The sequence below is a fragment of the Sturnira hondurensis genome, unplaced genomic scaffold, assembly GCF_014824575.4.
Source record: "Sturnira hondurensis isolate 20B ecotype Veracruz unplaced genomic scaffold, ASM1482457v3 Scaffold0017436, whole genome shotgun sequence".
Taxonomy (NCBI): Eukaryota; Metazoa; Chordata; class Mammalia; order Chiroptera; family Phyllostomidae; genus Sturnira; species Sturnira hondurensis.
In genome coordinates this window covers 8,157,832-8,179,947 of record NW_028090067.1, presented here as the reverse complement: position 1 = coordinate 8,179,947, position 22,116 = coordinate 8,157,832, and the positions used below count along the sequence as shown (strand labels likewise).

At 42.0% G+C, this 22,116-nt stretch overlaps 2 protein-coding genes across 6 annotated transcripts in view; one reads left to right on the top strand and one right to left on the bottom strand.

Moving 5' to 3' along the window:
• SLC5A8 (solute carrier family 5 member 8) overlaps positions 1-1,990 on the top strand; it is a 39,525-nt gene extending 37,535 nt beyond the window's left edge. Inside the window, exon 15 of the mRNA XM_037068032.1 lies at positions 41-1,990. Within this exon, the coding sequence (XP_036923927.1) occupies positions 41-166 (126 nt within the window). The 3' untranslated portion in view covers positions 167-1,990. The remainder of the gene's footprint in view (positions 1-40) is intronic.
• Positions 1,991-15,902: 13,912 nt separating this feature from the next.
• ANO4 (anoctamin 4) overlaps positions 15,903-22,116 on the bottom strand; it is a 347,220-nt gene continuing 341,006 nt past the window's right edge. For all 5 annotated transcript variants that reach the window (XM_037068229.1, XM_037068233.1, XM_037068231.1 and 2 more), the window contains 3 exons: positions 20,672-20,777; positions 18,766-18,960; positions 15,903-16,637 (listed from right to left, as the gene is read on the bottom strand). In XM_037068229.1, the coding sequence (XP_036924124.1) occupies positions 18,769-18,960; positions 20,672-20,777 (298 nt within the window). In that variant the 3' untranslated portion in view covers positions 15,903-16,637; positions 18,766-18,768. The remainder of the gene's footprint in view (positions 16,638-18,765; positions 18,961-20,671; positions 20,778-22,116) is intronic.

Here is a 22,116-nt window from a genome sequence, read left to right as displayed (position 1 = left end):
AGTCCCTTTTTCTAATTACCATGTTAACATTTTCTTTCAGAAGGAACATGTTTTAAGCTATAAATCTCATCCAATAGAAGATGGCGGAACTGATAATCCTGCTTTCAACCACATAGAATTGAACTTCAGAGATCAAAGTTGCAAGATCAATGGGACTCATTTGTGAAACCGCTGTGATACTAGATGACCCTACACAGCGACCCAGTTTTCTGTGTTTTCTAAGATAATCCAATCAGGGTTAGGCATTTTTTTTGGTTCTATCCTGAGTGTTTTGGAGGAGGAAACTTTGGGGGGATAAACTTTTGTTGTTAAAGCCAAGTCTCGACTTTCCTCACTTGCTACACTCATTAATGATGCTGCTCTGGAATTCAGAGTGTGCGTGTCAGCATTGCCACATCTCACCGCTTCATTTCCATTAAGCTATCGTTGTGAAAGTCATGACTCCCTATGTGCCAAAAGGATAATACACACACATACACACATACTTGATGGTCAAAAGCATATTCTTAAATTCAGACATTAGAAATATTTTCCACAGTTTTGGTGCTAGCGTGTAAGTTTTGGGAGTTTGCCAGAATCATAACAGATATTGAAATGCACTTTTCTCCCTCCTCCTATATACTCTATCCTTAGGGAAAAATGAGGCCATGGGTCTGTGTTGTGTATATCTCTGCTTCTCATTGACCACGATCAGCCCAGGGCACACATTAGCCTTGAAACCAATTCTGGCTCAGGAAGGTAGTAATCAAGAAGCACGCAGTTTGGGATAGAATATGGGTCCAATTAGCATGGTCTTCTTGGTGCCAAGCATCTATTCTTACACCTTTTTGCTTGTTAGCTAGAGTTCCTGGCCACTGGCTGCTTGCATTGCCTTTCTTAGACTCTGGGTCTTATCTGCACTCCCAGTTTCTTTCACATCAACGTTGGTTTTCGTGTGCACTTCACCTTTGCTTGCCTTCCTAATTTCCTGGTTCACTAAGCCCTGGCCTATAAATTATAAACACCCATGTGCCAGCCTAGTACTGACTAAAGTACCTTCAGCATAGGTACTCATGGATTTGGTGATTCAGGGACATTCACATAATTAAAAATGGTTAAGCTCCTTGGAGTTCCCCTTGATTACAATGAAGGCTATTAAGTTGAACTTTTGAGTGTCAACTACTTTGTAATCAACTAAATTTAATGATACATATGCTTAGAAATCCTGAATTCTAGTATATTCTCTCAGTTAAAGAGCTAAATTACATAGGCAAACACTAGTTTTCTTTAATGTTCTGGAATTCCTAGATGGATGCTTTGTTCCATGTTTTACCATTTCAAGTAGGAGTCTTGAAGTCTGTTTATTTAGCTACATTTATCACTAAGAATTTGGTAAATATTAAGGCTTTCATCAATAACTTTTTTCTCTATAGTGCCCACATTAAATATATTGTTTAGAGGGTTTTTATTTTTTAGCTTTGCAATGTTTTAAAATAATTTCAAAAATATTTATGTACATTAATCTATTTTATAATTAAATATGTTTTTGCTTCTGATATTTAGGTAAGCATGCTCATTTATGGTTGCTAATTGAAAGCATTAAGAAATAAAAGAAACAGAGGGATTTATATAACACTTAAATAACAATGTATTCACATATTTTATATGTGTATAGATGTTATTTTTAAATCAGTATATTTGTAAGCACATATTGAATTTTGTAAATCTATACATTTTGATGAGTAGAAAGACAATCTTTTTTATTTTATGTGAGTGTGATTTGAACTGTTGTTATTTATTTGATAATTCTAAATGCACATGTGTGTAGAATTCTTCAATTTTGGAAATCAAAATCAAGTTATTTAAATATTTTCTTCTCTTATCTGACTGCCAAGGGGTTTTGCAGTGTATTTTTAATGAGAGAGAAGGTATTTCCATTGTTCTCCACTTTCTTTTACCACGGTATATATTTGTGATTAGGAACTGCTGACCTTTTACTTTGATAAATATCCTTGTTTCAGATATAAGTTGTTTTTTCTTTTCATTGAGTATGTTGGGGCGACACTGGTTAATGAAATTACACAGGTTTCAGGTGCACAGTCTCACAATGCACCATCTGCACACTGTTGATCTTTTACTTGTGTGGATATATGAGTGCCAGATATAATTCTTAAGAAATCAAAGTTTTATCATTATTAATTATTAAAATTATGTATTTAATCTAAATCTTTGGGGAAAATCAAAGAAATAATCTAATGTTCTTAATTACTTTTCATCACAACAACCCAAATGAGAGGGAAAATCCCACACCAGTTGTCTATTTTTATTTCGTTGCTGACATGTCGTATGACCTTGAATTTATTCTTTATTTCCTCTAATGATAGAACATAACACTAAACATCTACCTCACAGAAATAATGTGAGTATAGACGATCAGATAGCACTTTATTAGTGTTTATTAACACTCAAATAGTGTTACTTTGGACTGCAGTATGATTGGAAATCAAAATTTGAAACAAAGCTCATTTAATAATTTAAAATACCGAGCTGTTGCCCTGGCTGGTGTGGCTCAGTGGATTGAGTGCTGGCCTGCAAAGCAAGGGGTCAGTGGTTCAATTCCCAGTCAGGGCATGTGTCTGTGTTGCAGGCCAGGTCCCCAGTAGGGGGTACACATAGCAACCACACATCTGATGTTTCTCTCCTTCTCTTTCTTCCTCCATTCCCCCCCTCTCTAAAAATAAATAAATTAAATTTTAAAAAATACTGAGCTGTTAATAATTTGCAATGTAATGGTGTGGAGATTGTTTCTTCTCTGAAAAATACGTGTCATAGAAATGTCAAAATCCAGTTATTGGTCAGCAGGATTACTCTAACAAAGAGAATTCAAACTTTAAAGAAGGCTCTAGACCAGTCATCTTCACTCCACAGAGAAGTAAAATTTTATATGTAGGATGTAAAAAAGTATAAATCGTATTCATCTATGTAGGTGCTCATGCAATCATTTTCTCTTTAGACCAGTGGTTCTCAATTAGAAAATTTTGCACCTTAGGAGACACTTGGAAATATTTGGATTCGTTTTTGGTTGTTCGTAGCTGATAAGGATGCCGGATGCTACTGGCATTTCAGGGATGGTGTTCAACATCCTATGATGCGTACCTCTGCAACAAAAAATGGTCCTAACCCAGATATAATAGTGTTGAGTTTGAGAAATCCTGTCCTGGAGGCTAAGGTTGCAATCCTTTTTTTAACTTTATTGTTTCCACTATTATAGATGTCAGGATTGTAATCTTGATCTTCCTTAAGTTGCACACCCTGGTTATATGCCTTCAGGGAAATTGCCATGAGTCTTCTAACTGAGCTTACTCATCTACAGGTGGAGAGTAAATATCACTAGCATATGGAATGTTAAGATGTAGAAAGCCCTGCTGGTATAGCTCAGTGGATTGAGTGTGAGCCTGCGAACCACAAGATCTCGGTTCGATTCCCAGTCAGGGCACATGCCTGGGTTGCAGGCCAGTTCCCAGCGGGGGACTCATGAGAGGCAACCATACACTGATACTTCTCTCCTTCTCTCCTTCCCTTCCCCTCTAAAGATAAATAAATAAAATCTAAAAAATAAAAAAAGTAGAATAATGACCTGAATTTTCACAGCATTTTGAAAGCATTAAGGATAATAGAATTGTAAATAATTGTGAAAACAACAGAGTTTTGTCTCCCAACATGATTTTCAGAATTAACGCACATTAAGATGAAGGAGATATTTAACTATATGAATATGAAGATTTTATGATACTATTTTGTTTAGGAAAACTCCAGAAAGTATAGTTTATTGTTAACAATCGTGTGTCTGTCCAGGATGTACAATAGATACACGGGGGAACAGGGATGGAGTGGAGCAGGGGGAAGTTACCTACTCTCTGTGTTTGTTCTTACAGGAAATTCTGGTGTTTTTTCAATGACGATGTTGATATGAAGTCAACTGAGTGCATGACCATTTAGTTTCTGGAAAATCACTCTACCATTTAGTAGTGGTAAAATGTACTTTTAAAATGCATGCCCATTGTTTGTGAAAAAGCTTGAGAGACTTGAGGATTATCATGTAAAACATGGCTGTATTTCTGACTTTTCAACTAGTTGATTAGATGTCTTGGAAACTGTCTATTCTTGGGCGATTGAATATAATTAATTTTATCAGCTTTTACAAAGGTTATTTCCACTCTCTTTACCACATAATGGACTCTTCCTGTATACTATATATAGTTTATAAAAGTGTAAGCAAATACACATTCAGTTTTTTTGTCACTGAAGACTATATTATATATATTTTAATAGTTTTTTATTGTATTTTTCCATTACCATTCCTTTTATACCCTCTTCCACCTCCACCAACCCCCTCCCCCCTGTAGTCTCCGCCCTGTTGTTCACATCCATGAGTCCTTTTTCTTTTTCCCTTGATCACTCTACCCCTCACCCCCATCCCCATCCCGATCCCCATCCTCATCTCCATCCCCACAGCTGTCAGCCTGCTTCTCTATGAGTCTGTCTCTATTTTTCTTGTTAGTTCAGTTTGTTCATTGGATTCCACATATTAGTTAAATCAGAGTAATTAACACTATATTTGAAAATAGAAGGTAATGTCCTTAATACTGGACATATCTTAGCCACTATCTCTTTGAATATTCCCCCTTTTTCAGTTTCTCTATTCTGTAACTCTTTAACTCCTAGTGCATGAGCATTGCAAATTTTTATCTTCTCCATGTCTTCTAATCTGGATCATAACTTCTATCTTTTTATATTTATGTAATGCATCCTGAATGAGTACAAGGAAAAGTCATTGGAGAACTAAACAGAAGTAAAACATAATGTAATTTTGAAGTAGAGAAATAGGAAGCCTCCTATTCACACATTTAAGACAGAAAGAAACATCTCTCGGTAATGATGACATACAAAGTGCAGTGCAATTCAAAACAGGACCAGTTGTTGCAGTAGACGGAGGGACAAATAAAGGGGGTAAGGGAGAGAGGCGGAGAGACAAGAGATAGGAGACAGCAGAATACCTAGATTTATGTTCCTTCTGCAGCCACGCAAAGACAAGATTTCAAAAAATGAAGAGAGTCCAGAAATACCTTGTTTTACACAATGAAGAAGCAAGGGCCTGGCTCCAGGAGGCTGTCCACAGGGGCGGTAATCAAGCAGAGAAGAGAGGCAGGTGAGGAGCTTCAGAGGCAAGTTCAGTGCTGAAATAATTCAGAAAATATAAGCCATGACCTTTCCCTCTTCTGGAGTGTTCAGTTGCCCCCTAGGCTTTCTCACATGGCAATAACCAGGCCTTTGGTTTTATAACTCAGAAAAGAGATGCTTCAGCAAATACCAGAGAACAGAGGGATTTCTTTCAGGATTTTGAGTATCAAAAATCTGGCTTTTAGAGTAAAATATCTTGGAAGATAAGAGCTAGGTTTTCTACAGTAGAAATGGATTCCCTGTGCTGGGAAGGTAAGGGGGAAGCGATGAGAGCTAATATATTTGTGAGACTCAGAGGAAGGGTCTCTGTAGGTCACTCTCCAAGTGCTGAGCCCTCCGCTGGCAACAGCAAGTCATCCTATATTTGTGGGATTGGAAAATCAACAAAACTTTGTGTGCCTCTTCCTGGTTAAAGCATAGAGCATTAACTACTTAGCTGCGTGCTATGTGTGGGCAGGCATATGGCTTTGGAGTGTTAGAGAGACTTTACCATGTTTAACAAGTTCAGAAGCAGAAATTGCTGAATGAGGTGTCCAGGCAAATAGGAATTCATCCTCACAGTGTCCTACGACCTAGTGTAGCAAAGGGTAAGGAAGGAAACCCATACGGCAACTAAGGCTCAAATAGGCAGAGACCTGTTTAGACTTGACAATGAAGAATTTCATGGTTTTTGAACAGAACATGAATATTATAATCTTAGGCAATTTAAAAAATCTAGGCAGGTGGGGGAGTGGTGATGGAAGGAAGAAACTCTCTCTGTAGCAAATAATCAGTACTGCAGCTGAAAGTCCATCCCAGCCTCTTAATGCTGTTCGTGATCTCTTTGGTAAACGTCTGTGCTCACTGCTGCATGCTCAGCATCTATGACAGAGTCTGGCCCAATAAATGTTGCATGAACAAATTCACACAATTCCTGCCTCTTGGAGTTTTCATCCACTTTTTTGCTTGTTTGTTGGTTTCTAAATGTGTCACAAGTTTGATTCCCTAGGAAGCAGAGTCTGAAATGTAGTTTCATGTGCTTAATGTTTATTAAGGAGCGCCTTTAGGATCAACCCGTGTGGAAGGAAGAGGGCAGAGGCAGGCATGAGCAGAGGTGGAGTTTGAGCTGCAATGCAGATCCAAGGAGATCCCCCCTCCAGACTCTGACTACAGAGGAGCCCTTTGGAGTTATCCCAAACTGCGCCAAGATAGCCAAGCTTTCGTATTCCTGCATCAATTAGTTGTGGTTAAGGGCTGTCACGGGAAGCGGGGTGTCTCCGGCCAGGTGATCCTCCGCAGTGAGGGCTCGTGAAGGGGTGGAGAGACCAAGGCCCGCTGCCAAGAACCGCCCCCAAGCACAGGGGCCCGAAGTCCTTCGTTGAGCAGGGAGCTCTGCAGTCTACTACGGTGTCCACTTCCTGAGGTAACTGCATTTTAGAGAATTTAAATCAGGTATCCAAGGTCACACACCTTGGATCTGAACTTAGTTTTATCTCACTCCAGAGCCCATAATATTAATATTTTTGTTCCGTTGTACCTGTTGCCGTAAGCTCGTTTCTAAATTGGTGAGGGTGGGGGTTGGAGTTTGGAGGACTTGTTCTCAGGGTTCTGAGCTAATACAGTGCAGGCCAGGGTGCTGGACCTCGTGGGGCACTGACTCAGTCCTTTGAGAAATGCCCAGTGTTCCACGCAGCTAGGAACCTGCCATGATGGTGCCTTGTATCAAATGATATGATTAGCTAGCTGCTAACTGCCACGACTTGAAATTGCTACCCACCCACTTTCCCACCAGAATGATATTTTCCAAATATTATACAGTCGGATAAAACTAAGTTCAGCTTGAATTATAGAGCAAATTAAAGTAATTCAAATGGTGGCAACTATTGACTAGATCAGTTGTTTTCAAAACGTGGGCCCCACTAACAGGATCGACGCCACCTGGGTACTTGAGGCAGTTGAAATTCTCGTGCCCACCTTAGACTTACCAAATCAGGCGCTGGGATGTTGGGTGCAGGCGACTCTAAGGCAGGCTAGGGTGAATCTGGGAGCTACTGGACCTGATGGTAACGATAACTAGCAGGAAAAACAAACTGGGTTTATGATTAGCAAATAAACTAAATAGAAATTATTTCTTAAAAATTATTTTAGGGGAAGGGAGAAAGAGGGAGCGCAACATCCGTGTGAGAAACATTGATGGGTTTACCGCCCTGACCACACCTGCAGCTCAGGCACATGCCCTGCCGGAGAATTAAACCCGTGGCCTCCCTGCTTATTGATTGACGCCCCAAACAGCTGAGCCACACTGGCCAGGGCTAGAAATTATTTCTTTAAAACAGATTTGTTCACAGTATTTGCTTTGCTTCTTAGACTTCAGTCCTTTCAAATGAGCATAACTTCCTAATTAGTAAGGTCTTAATTAGTGAGGTTCATTCCTTCCCTGGGGACTGGCGAGGGAAGCCCAGGACAGCTCAGCACAGGCCTCCTAGTAACAGCTTTAGCATTTGCCTCTCCCTGCCGGGTAATTATGGGATCCAAACTTATTGCTAAGCAAAGCTTCCTTAATTTTTTTGTTGAAAATATTACAGGGTTGGTACCTAAATCCAGACGGTTAATTGGTGATCTGGGGAAATTCCTCTGTGTCCTCATTAGAAAGACAATATACTAGCCCTTAAATCTGAGTGACTTTCACTTTTTCACTAGAGGATTATATTAGAAAGTTGACGTCCTACCCTTGGTCCTTTTATGGTGAAATACATTTACGGGAAAATGAGTTCAAATTGATTGCATGCTATAAGCAAAAGTATGTCTCCCTTTTGACTCATTTAAGAAACACTGGGGCTTGACCTGCAGGCAGTACGCTCTGTTAGGCTCTGAAGAAGGGGAAGGTGGGGTTCTTGACTTCTATCACTTACTGTCTGAGGCCACGAGGCCGATATGCATGTACTAGTTAAGGAACGAGTCCAAGTGAGTGTGGCAGGTTGTGCAATGGGACGTCTAGGCAGAGGGAGCCCAGTGGACAGAACTTGCTGGGAACTGTGTCGGTACTTGCTGAGTAGTTAGAGTTTGACCTAGACCTTGAAACTAGAGATGATATGACTAGGCAAAGAAGAGAGGAAATATGTTTCACCAGGAAGGGTGGTGCATGAGGAAGAGGATGAGCAAAGCTGTGAAAGGGATGAGGGAGTCTGCTCTTCTGGAGAATGAGAGGAGAGGGACCTGGTCAGCATGGAGTTGAGACTGAGGTGGAGGAAGAGGGTGGAAGTAGAGTGGTCGGCTTCGAAGGCCAGGAAGTGGAGTCAGGACTTTCATCAGAACTTGCCCGAGAATCGTTCAAGGTTGGGGAGGGTTGAACCCTAGGCCTGCTGCTGGGTCAGCTAAAGTAAACATTTTTCCTGTTCCAAGACTAAGCTCCCTTGCTAACTATTTGGATAACTTTATGTGCAGAACCACTATTTTCCTGAGCGATTCAGACAGCCAAGGTTTTAATGACAATTACAGTGTTGAAGGAGGACATTTTTCCTATTCTAGTTTTATGAAGACTCATAACATGAGGTAGGTTAGAAAAATCCTCAAATTATGGCATTAACACTATGCACGATATTTAAAATATTCTGCCATCAAGACAGGGAAATAGCTCATAAACATGCTCATATTTTGATGGCTATATTACTTGTGCACACATTCATGCAATGAACACTTGATTTCTTTTTTTCTAGTTTTATTGAGATATAATGGGCACACAGTACTATATAAGTCTGAGGTGCACAGCAAATGATTCGACTTATATGTATTGTGAAATAAAATTGAGCTAATATCTACCATCTCATATATGTACAGAAAAGAAAAACTGTTTTTCCCTAATGATGAATACGGTTAGGATCTGCTCTGTTAACAACTTTTAAATATACCATAGAAAAGTGTTAACCATAGTCATCATAGTGCACACTCCATCCCTAGTGCTTATTTATCTCTTTAAAGTGAGACATAATTGGCATACGGCATTATACTAGTTTCAGGTGTTCTCCATAATGATTCGGTATTTATATATATTGCAAAACAATCACCCTAACACGTCTCATTAACATTCATTGCCAGTTAATTTTTTATGATGGAATTTTTAAGATCCATTGTCTTAGTAAATTTCGGATATACAATACAGTATTATTAACTGTAATCACCATGTTATACTCTACATTTCTAGGACTTATTTATTTTATCACTGGAAGTTTGTACCGTTTGAAGGCCTTTACCTGCATCTCCCACACCCCACCCCCTGCCTCTGACTCCAACCAGTTTGTTCCCTGTATCTATGAGGTTTTTTGTTTTGTTTTGCTTTTTCTTTAGATTCCACATACAAATGAGTTCATACATTATTTGTTCTTTTCTACTTGGCTTACCTCATTTAGCACACTGCTCTCAAGGTCCATGTTGTCACAAAGTGCAAGGTTTTCTTCTATTTTGTGGCTGAGGAATATTTCATTGTGTGTATACACCCACATCTTCTTTACCCCTCATCCACTGATGGACAGTGAGATTGCTTTTATGCCTCGGCCGTTGTAAACAATGCTGCAATGAACATGAGGGTGCAGATACATTTTTGCATCAGGGTTTTCACTTTGTTTGAATAAATACCCAGAAATGGAATTGCTGGTTCAAATCATAGTTCTATTTTTAGTTTTTTTTTTAAGACGCTCTATACTGCTTTCCATAATGGCTGTTCCAATTGACATTTCCACCAACAGCACAGGTGTTCCATTTTCTCCACATCCTCACCAACACTTTTCTCTCTCTTTTTTTTGATGACAGCTATTCTAACTGGTGTGAGGTCATAGCTTCCTGTGGTTTTAATTTGCATTTCTCTGATGATGTAGTGATGTGCATTTTTTTCATGTGCCTATAGGCATTTAATGCTATAAATTTCTCTCTTTGAAGTGCTTTTGCTGCAGCCCATAAATTCTGGTATGTTGTATGTTCATTTTCATTTATTTCAAGATACGTTTTAGTTTTTCCTCCAATTTCATTTTCGATCCATCGCTTGTTCAGAAGAGTGTTGTAATTTCCGAGTATACTTAGGCATACCTCTGAGACATTGCAGATTGAGTTCTAGGTCATTGGGTTCTAGGTAATAAAACAAGTCACATAATTTTTTTGGCTTCCCAGTGCACATAAAAGTTATGTTTATAGTATACTGTAGTCTATTAAGTGTACAATAGCATTATGTCTAACAAATGTACATATTTTAATTAAAAATACTTTTTTTGCTAAAATAAATGCTAACCATCACCTGAGACTTTCAGTGTTCATGATTTTTTGTTGTTGGAGAGTTTTACCTTCAATTTGTAAAGTATGCACTCTCTCTGAAGTGAGTAAGCAAAGCACAATAAAACTAGATATACCTGTACTGGTGAATTTTTCTTTTTTAAAAGATTTTATTTATTTTTTAGAGAGGGAAGGGAGGGAGGGAGATAGGGAAACATCAATGTGTGGTTGCCTGTCATGCACCCCCTTCTGGGGACCTGGCCCACAACCCAGACACGTGCCCTGACTGGGAATCAAACCAGCGACCTTTTGGTTTGTGGGCTGGCGCTCAATCCACTGAACCACACCAGGCAGGGCTGCTGAATTTTCAGTCTCCCTCCTGTTATTGATTTCCAGTTTCATACAACTATGGTCAGAGTAGATACTTGGTATAATTTTAATCTTTTAAATTTGCTAAAGACTGTTTTGTGACCTAGCATGTGATCTGTCCTAAAAAACGTTCCATGCACCCCTGAAAAGAATGTGTGTTCTGCTGTTGTCAAGTGGCAAATTCTGCATGTCTGTCGGCTCATTCAGTTTCTAGTCTTATTCAGATCTTCAGTTTCCTTATTGATTTTCTATTCGGATATCATTGTGGAGGGTTGGGGTCACCCGCTATTACTGTATGGCTGTTGTTTATTTCTCCCTTTAGCTCTATTAGTTTCTGCTTTAAATATGTAGGTGTTCTGACATTGGGTGAAAATATTTATAATTGCTACGTCTTCTAAATGGATTGAACCCTTTATTACAATGTAATGGCCTTCTTTGTCTTAACATTTTTGGTTGACTGTCTATACTGTCTGATAGAAGTATAGCTACCCCTGCTTTTTTTTTCCTGGTGACTATTTGCTTGCAACCCCTGGTTCTGTCTCCCACGTTCATTCCCACTGAGCACCTGTAGGGCCACAGCCACTCTCTGTCGGCATCGTGGTGTGCTGGATGCTGTTCCTTATCCATTTAGCCATTCTGTCTTTTTGGAGAATTTATGTTTAATTTAATTTTTGATAGGTAAGAGTTATTATTGCCATTTTATTATTTTTTTTCTGGCTGGGTCTTTGTTTCTTCTGCTGTTGCCTTTTGTGATTTGATGTCTTTTGGTATCAGTATGCTTTGACTTCTTTATTTTGTTCTTTGGTGTAATTACTACAGGCTTTTCCCTTGCGGCTACCACAAGGCTTACATATATCTTAAAACATTAATACCTTATTTTAAACTTTAATAGCATTCCTAAACTGTACACTTATACTTTTCCTCTCCCTCACATTTTAGGTTATTAATGTGATAGTTCACATTTTTATATTGCGTATGGATTCAGTACCGTAGTAAGTTTCAATAGGATTGTTTTTAACTTTTAAACCAGAGCTCTAAGTGAACTGTGAACCACCACTAATTCCTGTATGACAGAATCTAACTTTGTAAGTATCAGTGTTTTCTGCTACCTCCTGTGTATTTATGATGCTAATTAGTGCCCTTGAGCTTTGACTTAAAAAATTCTCTTCAGCACTTCTTATAGATTTAGTGGTAATAAAACTCCTTCAGCATTTGTTTGTTCAGGAAAACTTTCTCCATTTTCTGGTCCTAGAATTCTCAGTTGACTATTTTCTTTCAATATTTTGAATGTAATACCCCATTCTCCCCTGCCCTGAAAAGTTTCTGCTTTTTGAAATCCACTAGGAGGTTCCCTTGTATGTAATTTCTCTCATTTCTCTTGCTGCTCTAAAAATTCATCTTTGGCTTTGGCTTTTAGTGATTTAGTTATAATGTGTCTCAATGTAGCTGTGCTTGAATTCAACCTATTTTGGAACTTTGGGGCCTCATGGGTTTGGATTTCCATTTTTCCCCCCCAGGTTTGAGAATTTTTCAGCCATTAAATCTTTAAATATGCTTTCTGTCCCTTTCTCTTTCTATTCTCCTTCTGGAATAATCATAACATGAATATCTTTTTTTAAATTGTGTCCTATACACCCCGTTGTCTTTTTTACCCCTTTTCATTCTTTTTTTCTTTTCGCACATCTGCCTGGACAAGCTCAACAAAACAAAAAGGCAACTTACTGAATTGGAAAGGACATTTGCAAACAATACCTCTAATAAGGGGCTAGCATCCAAAATATATACAGAACTCAACAACGAAGCAAACAATCCCATTAAAACGGGCAGAGGGCCTGAACAGACCCTTTCCCCATGAAAACATATAAACGGCCAACAGATACGTGAAAGTGCTCAATTTTGAGTCTATTTCCAAAACTCTCTACTTAATTGTTTAGTTCAATTACGCACTTCAGTTCCAGGTTTCTGTTTGTTTATTTTTTACAGTTTCTATTGTGTGTTCCTGAGTGCACTGAATTTCCTTAAGAGGATTATTCTTTTCTGGCAGGCCTCAGATCTCTATTTCTATAGTGTCAGTTATTGAAACTTTATTCCTTTCTTTTGGTGGGGTCATGCTTACCTGACTCTCCCTGGTCCTGGGTTTCTCATGCTGGTACCTACACATCTGAGTGAGTAGAGGGGTCCTCTCCAGAGTTTTCAGTTTGCCTCGGCAGAGATGCTTCTTCACCAGCCAGCTTAGGTTGGAGTTTTGGGCATGTGTGCTGGTAATGATGTCCCAGGATGGGTGGGGCTTGCTATTAGGGTCTATTTGGGTGGGGGGCGGGGGGGCGGTGAGACGACTGCCCAAGCTCTGGGCTGGGGGAGGTGCTGCTGACTGAGAAAACTTGGACTGGTCTGCTGCCTTGGTTCCCTGCCCAAGCAAGGGAGCACAGCAGGGCTCCCTTGTGGTCTGGGTTCTCTGACTGAGTTGACTAGATGCTCCGGACGGGGTACTATACCCAGCAGTAGGTGGAGCAATGAATTAGCTTCCTGTCCAGGCAGGACAATAGGATAGGCCCAGGGTCTGTGTGACTCTTAGGTTGAGTCACACAGACTCAAATTAGGACCAAATTAGGCAAGACTGTGAATTTCCCTGGCCTGAGAAGGCCACTGGTTTTGCTCTGCAGATGGGAAAAGCCATGAGGCGTGTTCTCTGTCCAGGTGCCACTGTAAGCAGGGCTGTTGAGTGGGCTATGACAGCTTCCCGAGTTCTCTGGTTAGGTTCCCAGGTCAGGCGGTTTGCACCAGTGTTCCGCAGTAAGTGGGACTCGAATCCGTTTTCCTGCCTGGGCAGGACTGACTCTAAGCCTGGCCAGGCTCTTTGTGGTCTTGACTCAAGCCAACCAGCACCCGACGTTCTTTGGCCCAGCGGAGCCACGGGTTTTGCTCTGCAGGCAACCAGCTCAGCCCACAGTGTTCTCCCTGCATGAGCCCTGCTGGGTTACACAGCTTCTCCTGGTTGTGGCTAGGCTTTCTGGTTGGGAGGGGCTGGGAGCTACACTCCACATGGATGGGGCAATAGCACCCCTACTGGGTGGAAGGGGAAGGCCAGCTCCAAGCAGCCTCCCAGGTGTTCCCAGTCAATCCACACTCAGCGGTGGGTGTGGCTACGACTCACAGCTCCCCTATGTAGGTGGGAGCACAGCAGGCTCCAGGCCTGAGCAGGCTTATCCTTGGAGGACCCAAGTGCTGCAGACTTTCACCTTGTTGAGTTCCTTGGTCATGGCTCTGCAGATGAGCAAAGCTCTTGGTTGGGGCCACTCCTTGGGCTCTGCAGGCCGGAGCTCAGTCCCTGGGCTCTGGGTGCTAGTTGTTGCAAGCTCCTTCCCATTCCCCATCACAATCAAATACCTAGTGGTCAAATCTTGCAGATTCTCTTGCAATCCCTGTGCAGTGCGACCTAAGTGGGGGTTCCTGAAAAGTGACCCACAATTGTGGGGGAGCTGGATACCCACACTGGGCTCTTTCTACCCCCTGGAGAAACTGTAGACCCAGGGGAGACCTGTGTGGTGCTGCACCAGCTTAGGGAAGGCACAACTGACCAGTGTGTAGCCACTCCCCTCTGCCTTCTACGGAGGCCTGTTTTGGTCTCCACATGCAGTGGGGTACTTCAGCTTCACCCCGCGTCCTGGTTTCCTCTCAGTGGTATGCTGTCCATCAGTAGTTGTCTTCTACTTCTGAGGGGGGGCAAAGTCAGGAATGACCCATGGCATCATCTTGCCGATATTATTCCCTACACTTGATTCTTCAGAAATGTCCCTCCTATAACCTCCTTTGCCTTTCTTCCTAACAAACCTAAACATATCTTAAGATATTCACAAGTTCCTTCTACCCAAAGCAGGGAAGGTGAATAAGTGCCTTCATTGTGCCCCTAAAAAGAAATGAAGAAAGAGCAGGTGGGTATGAAGGAGGAAAGAGGAAGGGAGGGAGGGAGGGAGCAAGACAAGGGGGAAAGGAAGGAATCGAATGCTGGAAACACATCAGGAATTGTGATTGCCAGAGGCCCTTGAAATAGCAAAGGCAGAATTCCACCTGGTGCTCACTGTTCAGGGCCCATCTCAAACCCAAAGAGGAGCTCACAAATCCTTCGCCTGCCCCCACTTTGCCCTGAAGCTACACATCCATAGGCAAACAGCTATGGATGTGTCAAATTCAAGGACTTTTGGGGCCATGACGCTTGGAGTGGCACTTCAGGAGTAACAAGCAAAATGCTGACTCAGGAGAGCCAGTAGTTTTTTTGTTTTTTTTTTTATAACTGCTCTCTGTACTTTATCTCCTGAGACTTTCTTGGAAATTCCTCTTCCTGGGGCTGATGTGAAATAAGTATTTCACAGACTCGTTGAACAATGATTAAAAAGAAAACTCTGTCAGCAGCTTGCTGCCTTAGTTCCAATGGAGCGCCTCTCCCTGGTTCAGGCCCTGCTAGGGTATCTCACTCCCAGGAATGGCAGCTCAGGAGTACCAGGAAGAAGTGGCTGAAGTTCAGCTTGCCCAGAGCTACTGAGGGATGAGAATCAGTGAGCTAGCTGAACCATCAGCCCAAACGAGGCTGTGCGTGATAGGTGTGGTAATGGGAGCCCTGTCCTCTCCCCACCTGACCCAGGGGAGGCGATAACAGGGCTCAAGGGCAGGTTCTGTAATCTCTGGAAGAAGAGTAACTACACAGCAACAGGCATTGCTTAGAACCACACCTTTCTCCCCCCAGAGATGTTCCCTGTCCAGGGATTCATAGAGCATATTAGCAGGATAATCAAGAGCCCGATAAGGACCATTGGTCGTCTTTTCTCAACGTAGTACCTGAATGGCATTTGCTAAACTCTTTCTAATTAGTTGGCTCAGTACCATCAGAAGCAAGATGGAAGGGGTTGAGTTAGAAAGAAAAAAATGCTGCCTCCTTGCAGGGTAAAGGGATTTCTGAGGGGTGTTTGGGAGTGATAGACCTTTCTTTAAAGATTCCACTCTGTTCTGCTTCCTCTATTCCATAAGAAGGAAATACAACAGAATTTCAGAAGACTGAGCTGAAAAATATTTCATGTGCATAAATTTATTTTAAATTTTATTGCATCACAGTATACAAGCATTAAACATGGCTTCATGTTGATGACTATTTAATTGTGAAAATTCGTCATTCATGTCAGTACCTGTTGGCTATTTACAAGTAAGGAATTTTTATGTACTTTATATATCTCTGTACTTGTATGTACATATGTAAGAATACATGACTATACATATGTACACACAGAAATACATCTATGGCCATACACATAGCTATAGATATGTCATATATAATAATCTCCTCAGAAAGATCTGAAATTAAAAAAAAAGAAGTTGTAAACAGGGTCTTGTTTGTGTTGTTTGGGTAACATGGAATTAGGACCACGTGATGACATTCTAGGAATGTGTGTCCAGGTGTCCGAATACCCTTTTTAGCCCGGTGTCTGTAAAATTCCCATGGGGTAGAATGCAAAAAGGTAGCAAACAGGCTGAAAAACAGGCCCAGTATACAAGGTCCCCTTGGTTTTAAAAACTCGAGAAATGTGACTGCCCGTGACGCGCATGCTTGCTTGGTCAAGAATGGTCTATGGACACAGAGCGGCTGTGCGCCGGCCCGCACGGCGCCTTCTCTGGCAGTCCTGGCTGGGTGCTGGCTCCCCGGCCACTGCCGATGTCTGCGACATGCACTGCGCTTGCGTTTTAGTCATTCACCTGGATGTGCTCTTGCACAGCCAGAAGTAAACAGAGTTCGGGTCCTTGGCCGGGAGATGAACCATCACCTGGAAGGAGAAAAGCAGGCATTAAAATGCTGTGTGCACACACTGGTTTAGGAACACAAGCACAATGGTTTGTACGCACTGTGAATCAAAGGCATTCATGGGATTTGTAACCCCGAACAGGGGCATGTGTGGTATAAACGTCACTGTGCCTGCTTTAGAGAGGAATGGACGGAGTCAGTCTGCAGCAAGGTGACGTCCTGCCAGCCGTGAGGGGAGTAGACAGGCAAACACTGTGCTTTTAAGAAAAACTCAGAAATGGCTTTGTTAGGGAGAAAGCAGCACACAACAATAAGGCCAGAGGAGACCCACAGTTGGTTAGTGTCCCTGAGGTATGGAAAACACCACTGTTGTGCCTCAGTCTCTGGCCCCTGGAACTCGGGGGAGCAATGCTTTCCACCTCTGCTAAAGCTGCCCGACAGTCCACCTTTCTCCTCCGAGGCTGGGCAGAGCCAGAGAAGAGGCAATTCGAATGGGTGTGAGAGCCAGGGGCCTGGCCAAATTACAGAATCCCAGAAGGAGAAAGCAGAAAGGCTCTCGAAGTGTTGTTCAGTCCAACTTCTCTGCTTTTCCAAATGTGGCGGCAGTCAGTCTACTTCAGAGCCACTCCAGGTCATACGGCAGAAAAGCCAGGTCTAGAATCCGGGGGACTGCCACACAATGCTTAGCAACAATACAAATCCCTTTTCGTATTCGATAGCATTTTCTAATATAGTAAATGTCTCACATATGGGGACTATTTGAACTGCATATTAGTTCTACCAAATAAGCCAGCTCAGAAAAATTAATTTTCCCAAAGACACACAGCCAAATGGTGGATCTGGAAAATAGCAAAATTACTAAGCAAAACATTTCTTGCCTTCGGGGAGCCAAGGTCTACTTTGGGATTGAGGCAGGGCCTGTGTGCATCCTCTAGACCCCCCCGGGGGCCGAGGGGATGTCCTCCAAGTCCACACTCATCCAACCTACAATAACCTGGACTCATCACAGTTCTGGATTGATAAAAGTTCACTAGCTCAACAACAAACATCTTTCTTTACAGATAGCTGGTACCTCTTAATCTACATGAAAAGTGAAAAACATGCTTTTTTCCCTTGTATATCTCATTGTTTTTAGAGGCCAAATATTGGGAAAATGTTTTCAAAGTTGCCTTCAAACAAGTGGAGAGAGACATGAAGGGCAAGGAAGGCAAACAAAATGCTACAGTATTAGTTTCACAAAGTATCAAAACTGAGAGCTCATCTAATTATTCCATCACTGAAGAAACGGGCCCAGAGAAGTTAAGTGACTTGTCTTGGGACACACAGCTAGTGATCGACTTGCCAGAGAGAAGATTCAGAAAAACTTTTGTTAAGATATGTGAGAACATTATGGCACTTTCTTACAAAGTGTTTAGGCTTCACCTAGCCATCCAACCTTTACTAACGGAATGTGCCTTTAAGTGGGTGCCATGTGCTTAACACTGTGCTAACAAGCTGGAAGAATAAAATCACCATTCATAGAGTCTTTTGTACAAATGCTTACAATCATGCTGAAGAAGCTTGATCACTACTTGACAAATCATAAATTGGTAATACAGATCAATATCTGCCAATATATGTGATACTGATGCAACAACCTGAGACGTTTATAAGGAGTGAGTCTCAGTGGGCTCCTGAGTCTGGGGAAAACTTTTCCACGTCCATCATGGAACTTCCACATCCATCCAGAGGACATGGCTGGACGTGGATCAGCCTGGGAGGAAGCAATACATGGGTGATGGAGACGAGGTCATCTTGGGTGGGATGAAAAGGTGACTTGAATCAGAAGGGGCATATTGCCCTGGGGATCTTAAAGGGAACAGCCCTGCTGGAGGAGAAGGGAGCAGGCTGGTTTCAGGGAAGGTGCAGACCAATCACGAAGACTTTGACTGACAGGCCAGAGTGTGGCACGAAGGCAGAGAAGAGTTGCAGGTGTTGTGTGTAAAGGGAATAATGAGTTAAATTAATAATGATTGGAAGTGTCTGAGGAGTTATTCTGATCCTTCTCGGTGGAACAACAGCAAGCTTTGCCTCCGGGAGTGTAGCGCGCCCCGCCCCCCCCCATCGGAGGAGTGGCTTGGGACTCCGAGCGCGAGCGCATGCGCACCTACCTGTCACGGCCACTCGTTGTGGTGTGCTCTGCCATTTTTCTTCCTCTCCTTCCGTTCCTTCTGGAGACGCTCCAGTTCTGCTTCATACATCATCTCCTGGATCAAGTACTTCTCTCTTCTCATGCGATCCCTTAGATCTTTTGGGAGGTCTGGGATCAGATATGAAATGAGGTGCTTTATACAAAACACGAGGTGCTAAAAACACAGAGGAGAATGCAACAGAGTCAGGTCCACTGTCCGCCCCTCGCTGGAGAGAGCTCTGGGAGGGGGTTCAAGAACTCTTCTTGCTCCAGGGATGCGGGGCCCCTGGAGGGTCTGGAATGTGGGGTGAGGCCAGGCCGGGCGGGGGGGTGTGAGTAAAGACTGTCTCCGGGATAGGATGGCATCACACAGGGAATGAGGAGAGGAGTCAGGAAAGGAGGTGCAGAAGAAATGGTCAGAGAACGCGGAGGAGAGCCAGAGAAGGTATGCCGTGGAATCGGGAAACCCAGGTTTGAATCCCAACTCCATAGCTTTTACTGCTTAAGAGCTGTCTATCTGCTGGAGGGCAAGTCACTCTGAGCCTCAGTTTGCTCATCTAGAAATTTGATATTATTGTGACAATTATAAGAAAATGTTTAAAGATGAGTTGTAAATACTGTGCTAATTTAGACTGTAAGAATTACCAGTGGGTTTACAGTAGTGACCATTTTAGGAAGAAACTTTTTGGGGAGTTGAACTCTCACAAATTCTTTACCCGAGAGACTAACAGCCCAAACTCTCGAATCACCGTCACTTCATCTGTATAATGGTGACCAGTAAAGTACCAGGTGACAATTTTAACGGCCCTTACAATTCTAAAGTTGTAAATAAAGATTAAATCACATTCAAATTTGATGACTTATGGATGGCTTACAATTCTGCCAATTAAGATTTTCTGTATATTTCTAGTATTTAAAAATATTTCAATTATAAAATGTTGAGACAAAATGAAAAGTTCTAGATGAAAAGCCAAATTAAAATTTAAGGCAACTCTGTTTTTACTTTGAGAAATTTTAAGACAGTGATGGGCTAAAAAATTTTTGAGGAGGTACTGAGCCATTGATAAGCTAATTCCCAGGGAAAAACAGGTTAATACTGTCTTTTACTTTTGATTACCTGGAATGAAGAAAAAAAAAGAAAAACCAGTGAGGGAATAGTTTCAAAGAGCTATAGGAAGCTTCTAGTCCAGGTAAAAATGCACACTTGGCTTGTGTTAATTTGGCTTTAGTATCTGTGACAGGAGATGCAATATCTATTTACAAGTACAAGTTAAAGAAATGCCAACTATTTTTAGCAGCAATTTTCTTAAAGACTAAAAGAAAAGAGGTAATATATTTTTACTGACACATAATACATGCAATTACTAGGTGGATGATACTTTTGTATAATGATACTTTTCAAGTCTATTTTGAGTCCTAGGTAATGAACATTCATTTGTGTGCTTGGCCATAAGTAAGGCCATGACGCTACCCAACCCGAGGCTGCCCCTTGTAACACCCAGCTCAGTATTTTCCAAACAAAGTTCCTTGCACACGGGCATCAGGCTCATCCTGGAGGGCTTGTGAAAAGCAAACCGCAGACAGGATGTATCAGAATCTCTGGGGATGGATGGAAAAAAAAAAGAGGCAATTTTCCTAAAAGTTTAAGAACCATGACCCTCACATATTAAATTTAGCACCAATAATTCTTAACTTATTCATGAACAATCCACAAATGGACTTTCAAACATTTCTGGGAAAATTCAAGGACTTTCATTTAGGAGCAAGACAAGAAGATAAAGAGTATACTGCTTCTGGACATACATATTCACATTCTCCTAGTTACTCATTATGTCTAGTTCCTTCATTATTTCAAAGGGTAGGAAGGAACGGTGGAGAAAACTAACCTCGAACACAATGATGAAAGCCAGTCGAGCTGCTAGGACATGCCAGAACTGCAGCGTGTAGCCGTAGGGCACCAGGGAGTGAGGAGGGTCACGGTAGTCTCGGTATCTATAAATACACAGGAGAAAGTCACTGTCCAAAGCAGGATTTTCCTGACTCCCACGTCTCCTTCATTCCCACTCTGTAGTCCTTAGTTGTGGGAGAAGCGTTTTAAAGCCTTCTGTACCCTTGGCATCTGTTGCTTTGCTTCTCCCGCATTTCTTCTTCTGGTAAAAGAATAGCTCTTCTCCTCTGGGGAATCATCTGTGTGGGTTGGGCAGGGCTTGCACCCTCTCCTGACCCCAGCTCAGAGGATGAGCCAGACCTGATCAGTGAGACTCATCACCAGGATTTCGGTTAGAAGGGTCACTTAGTGAATTATCACCAAGCCCCCAGACAGCGAAAGCCTGGAGCTGCTGGTGGCCCTTACAGACTGTGGCGAGAGCCTGCTTGAGAATGAAGTCAACAGAACAAAGCAGAGCCTGTAGAGACGCAGTGTCTTGATGACTTGGGATCCAGCCACTACTTACGTTAACACCACCTCTCTCACCTCTCAGCACCTGAACAAATGAATTTCTAAGTCAGTTTATACTGGATTTCTGCCACTTGCCATTAAAAAGTCCTTCCTAGTAGATGGTGCCACGGTAACTTGTGAGTCGGCTGCAAATTCCACAAATGTTTGTTGAGCATCTTATTAGGGACAAAGCATTATCCACATGATTTCATTTTATTCTTACCATACCATTCCTACTATAACAGGTGGGTAACTTGAAAAATGACTCTCTCAACATCGTACAGTTTTTATATGTTTTGAATCCAGTATTCTTTCCATAAGCTCTAGAAATGTGAAAAGATCTGAAAATTCTGGTTATTCCAATAGTTCTGTTGTTGGACATGCCAAATTCCCTTATCTGAATAAAAATTATCATTATCCAATGTTGGGAACCACCCTGCCTCCTTTCAGAAGCTGTAATCCCCCTCATGGATAAGGCTGAGTAAAGGACTTTGGAATATAAGCCACTTAGGAAACAAAGCCTATCTTCCTTGTAGGGGCTTGACCTCTGCCCCCTTTCTCTTCTCTGCTTGGCCCTGGGGCAGATGACTGGTTAGCCAATGATGGGTAAGATTTCTCAAAAGAGGGATGAGCTAAGATGGGCACGGTTATGAAGGGACCCTCAGGGAAAAACTTGGGGAGATATAGAAAAAGGGGGTGATGGACCCTCGCCCCTTGGCTTTGAGTCCTCATTCTATCTGCAAAAAGTCTCCTAATCTCTTGGCTGCCTTACTTCCCCTGCCTGACTTAAGCCTGAATCAATGCCTTAAGCCTGAAACAACGCTGGAGGTGGGTGTGGCTCTGTGCTGGAAAGGGTGGGTTCCTAAGGGTGATCAGACCTAAGAGAGAATGCAT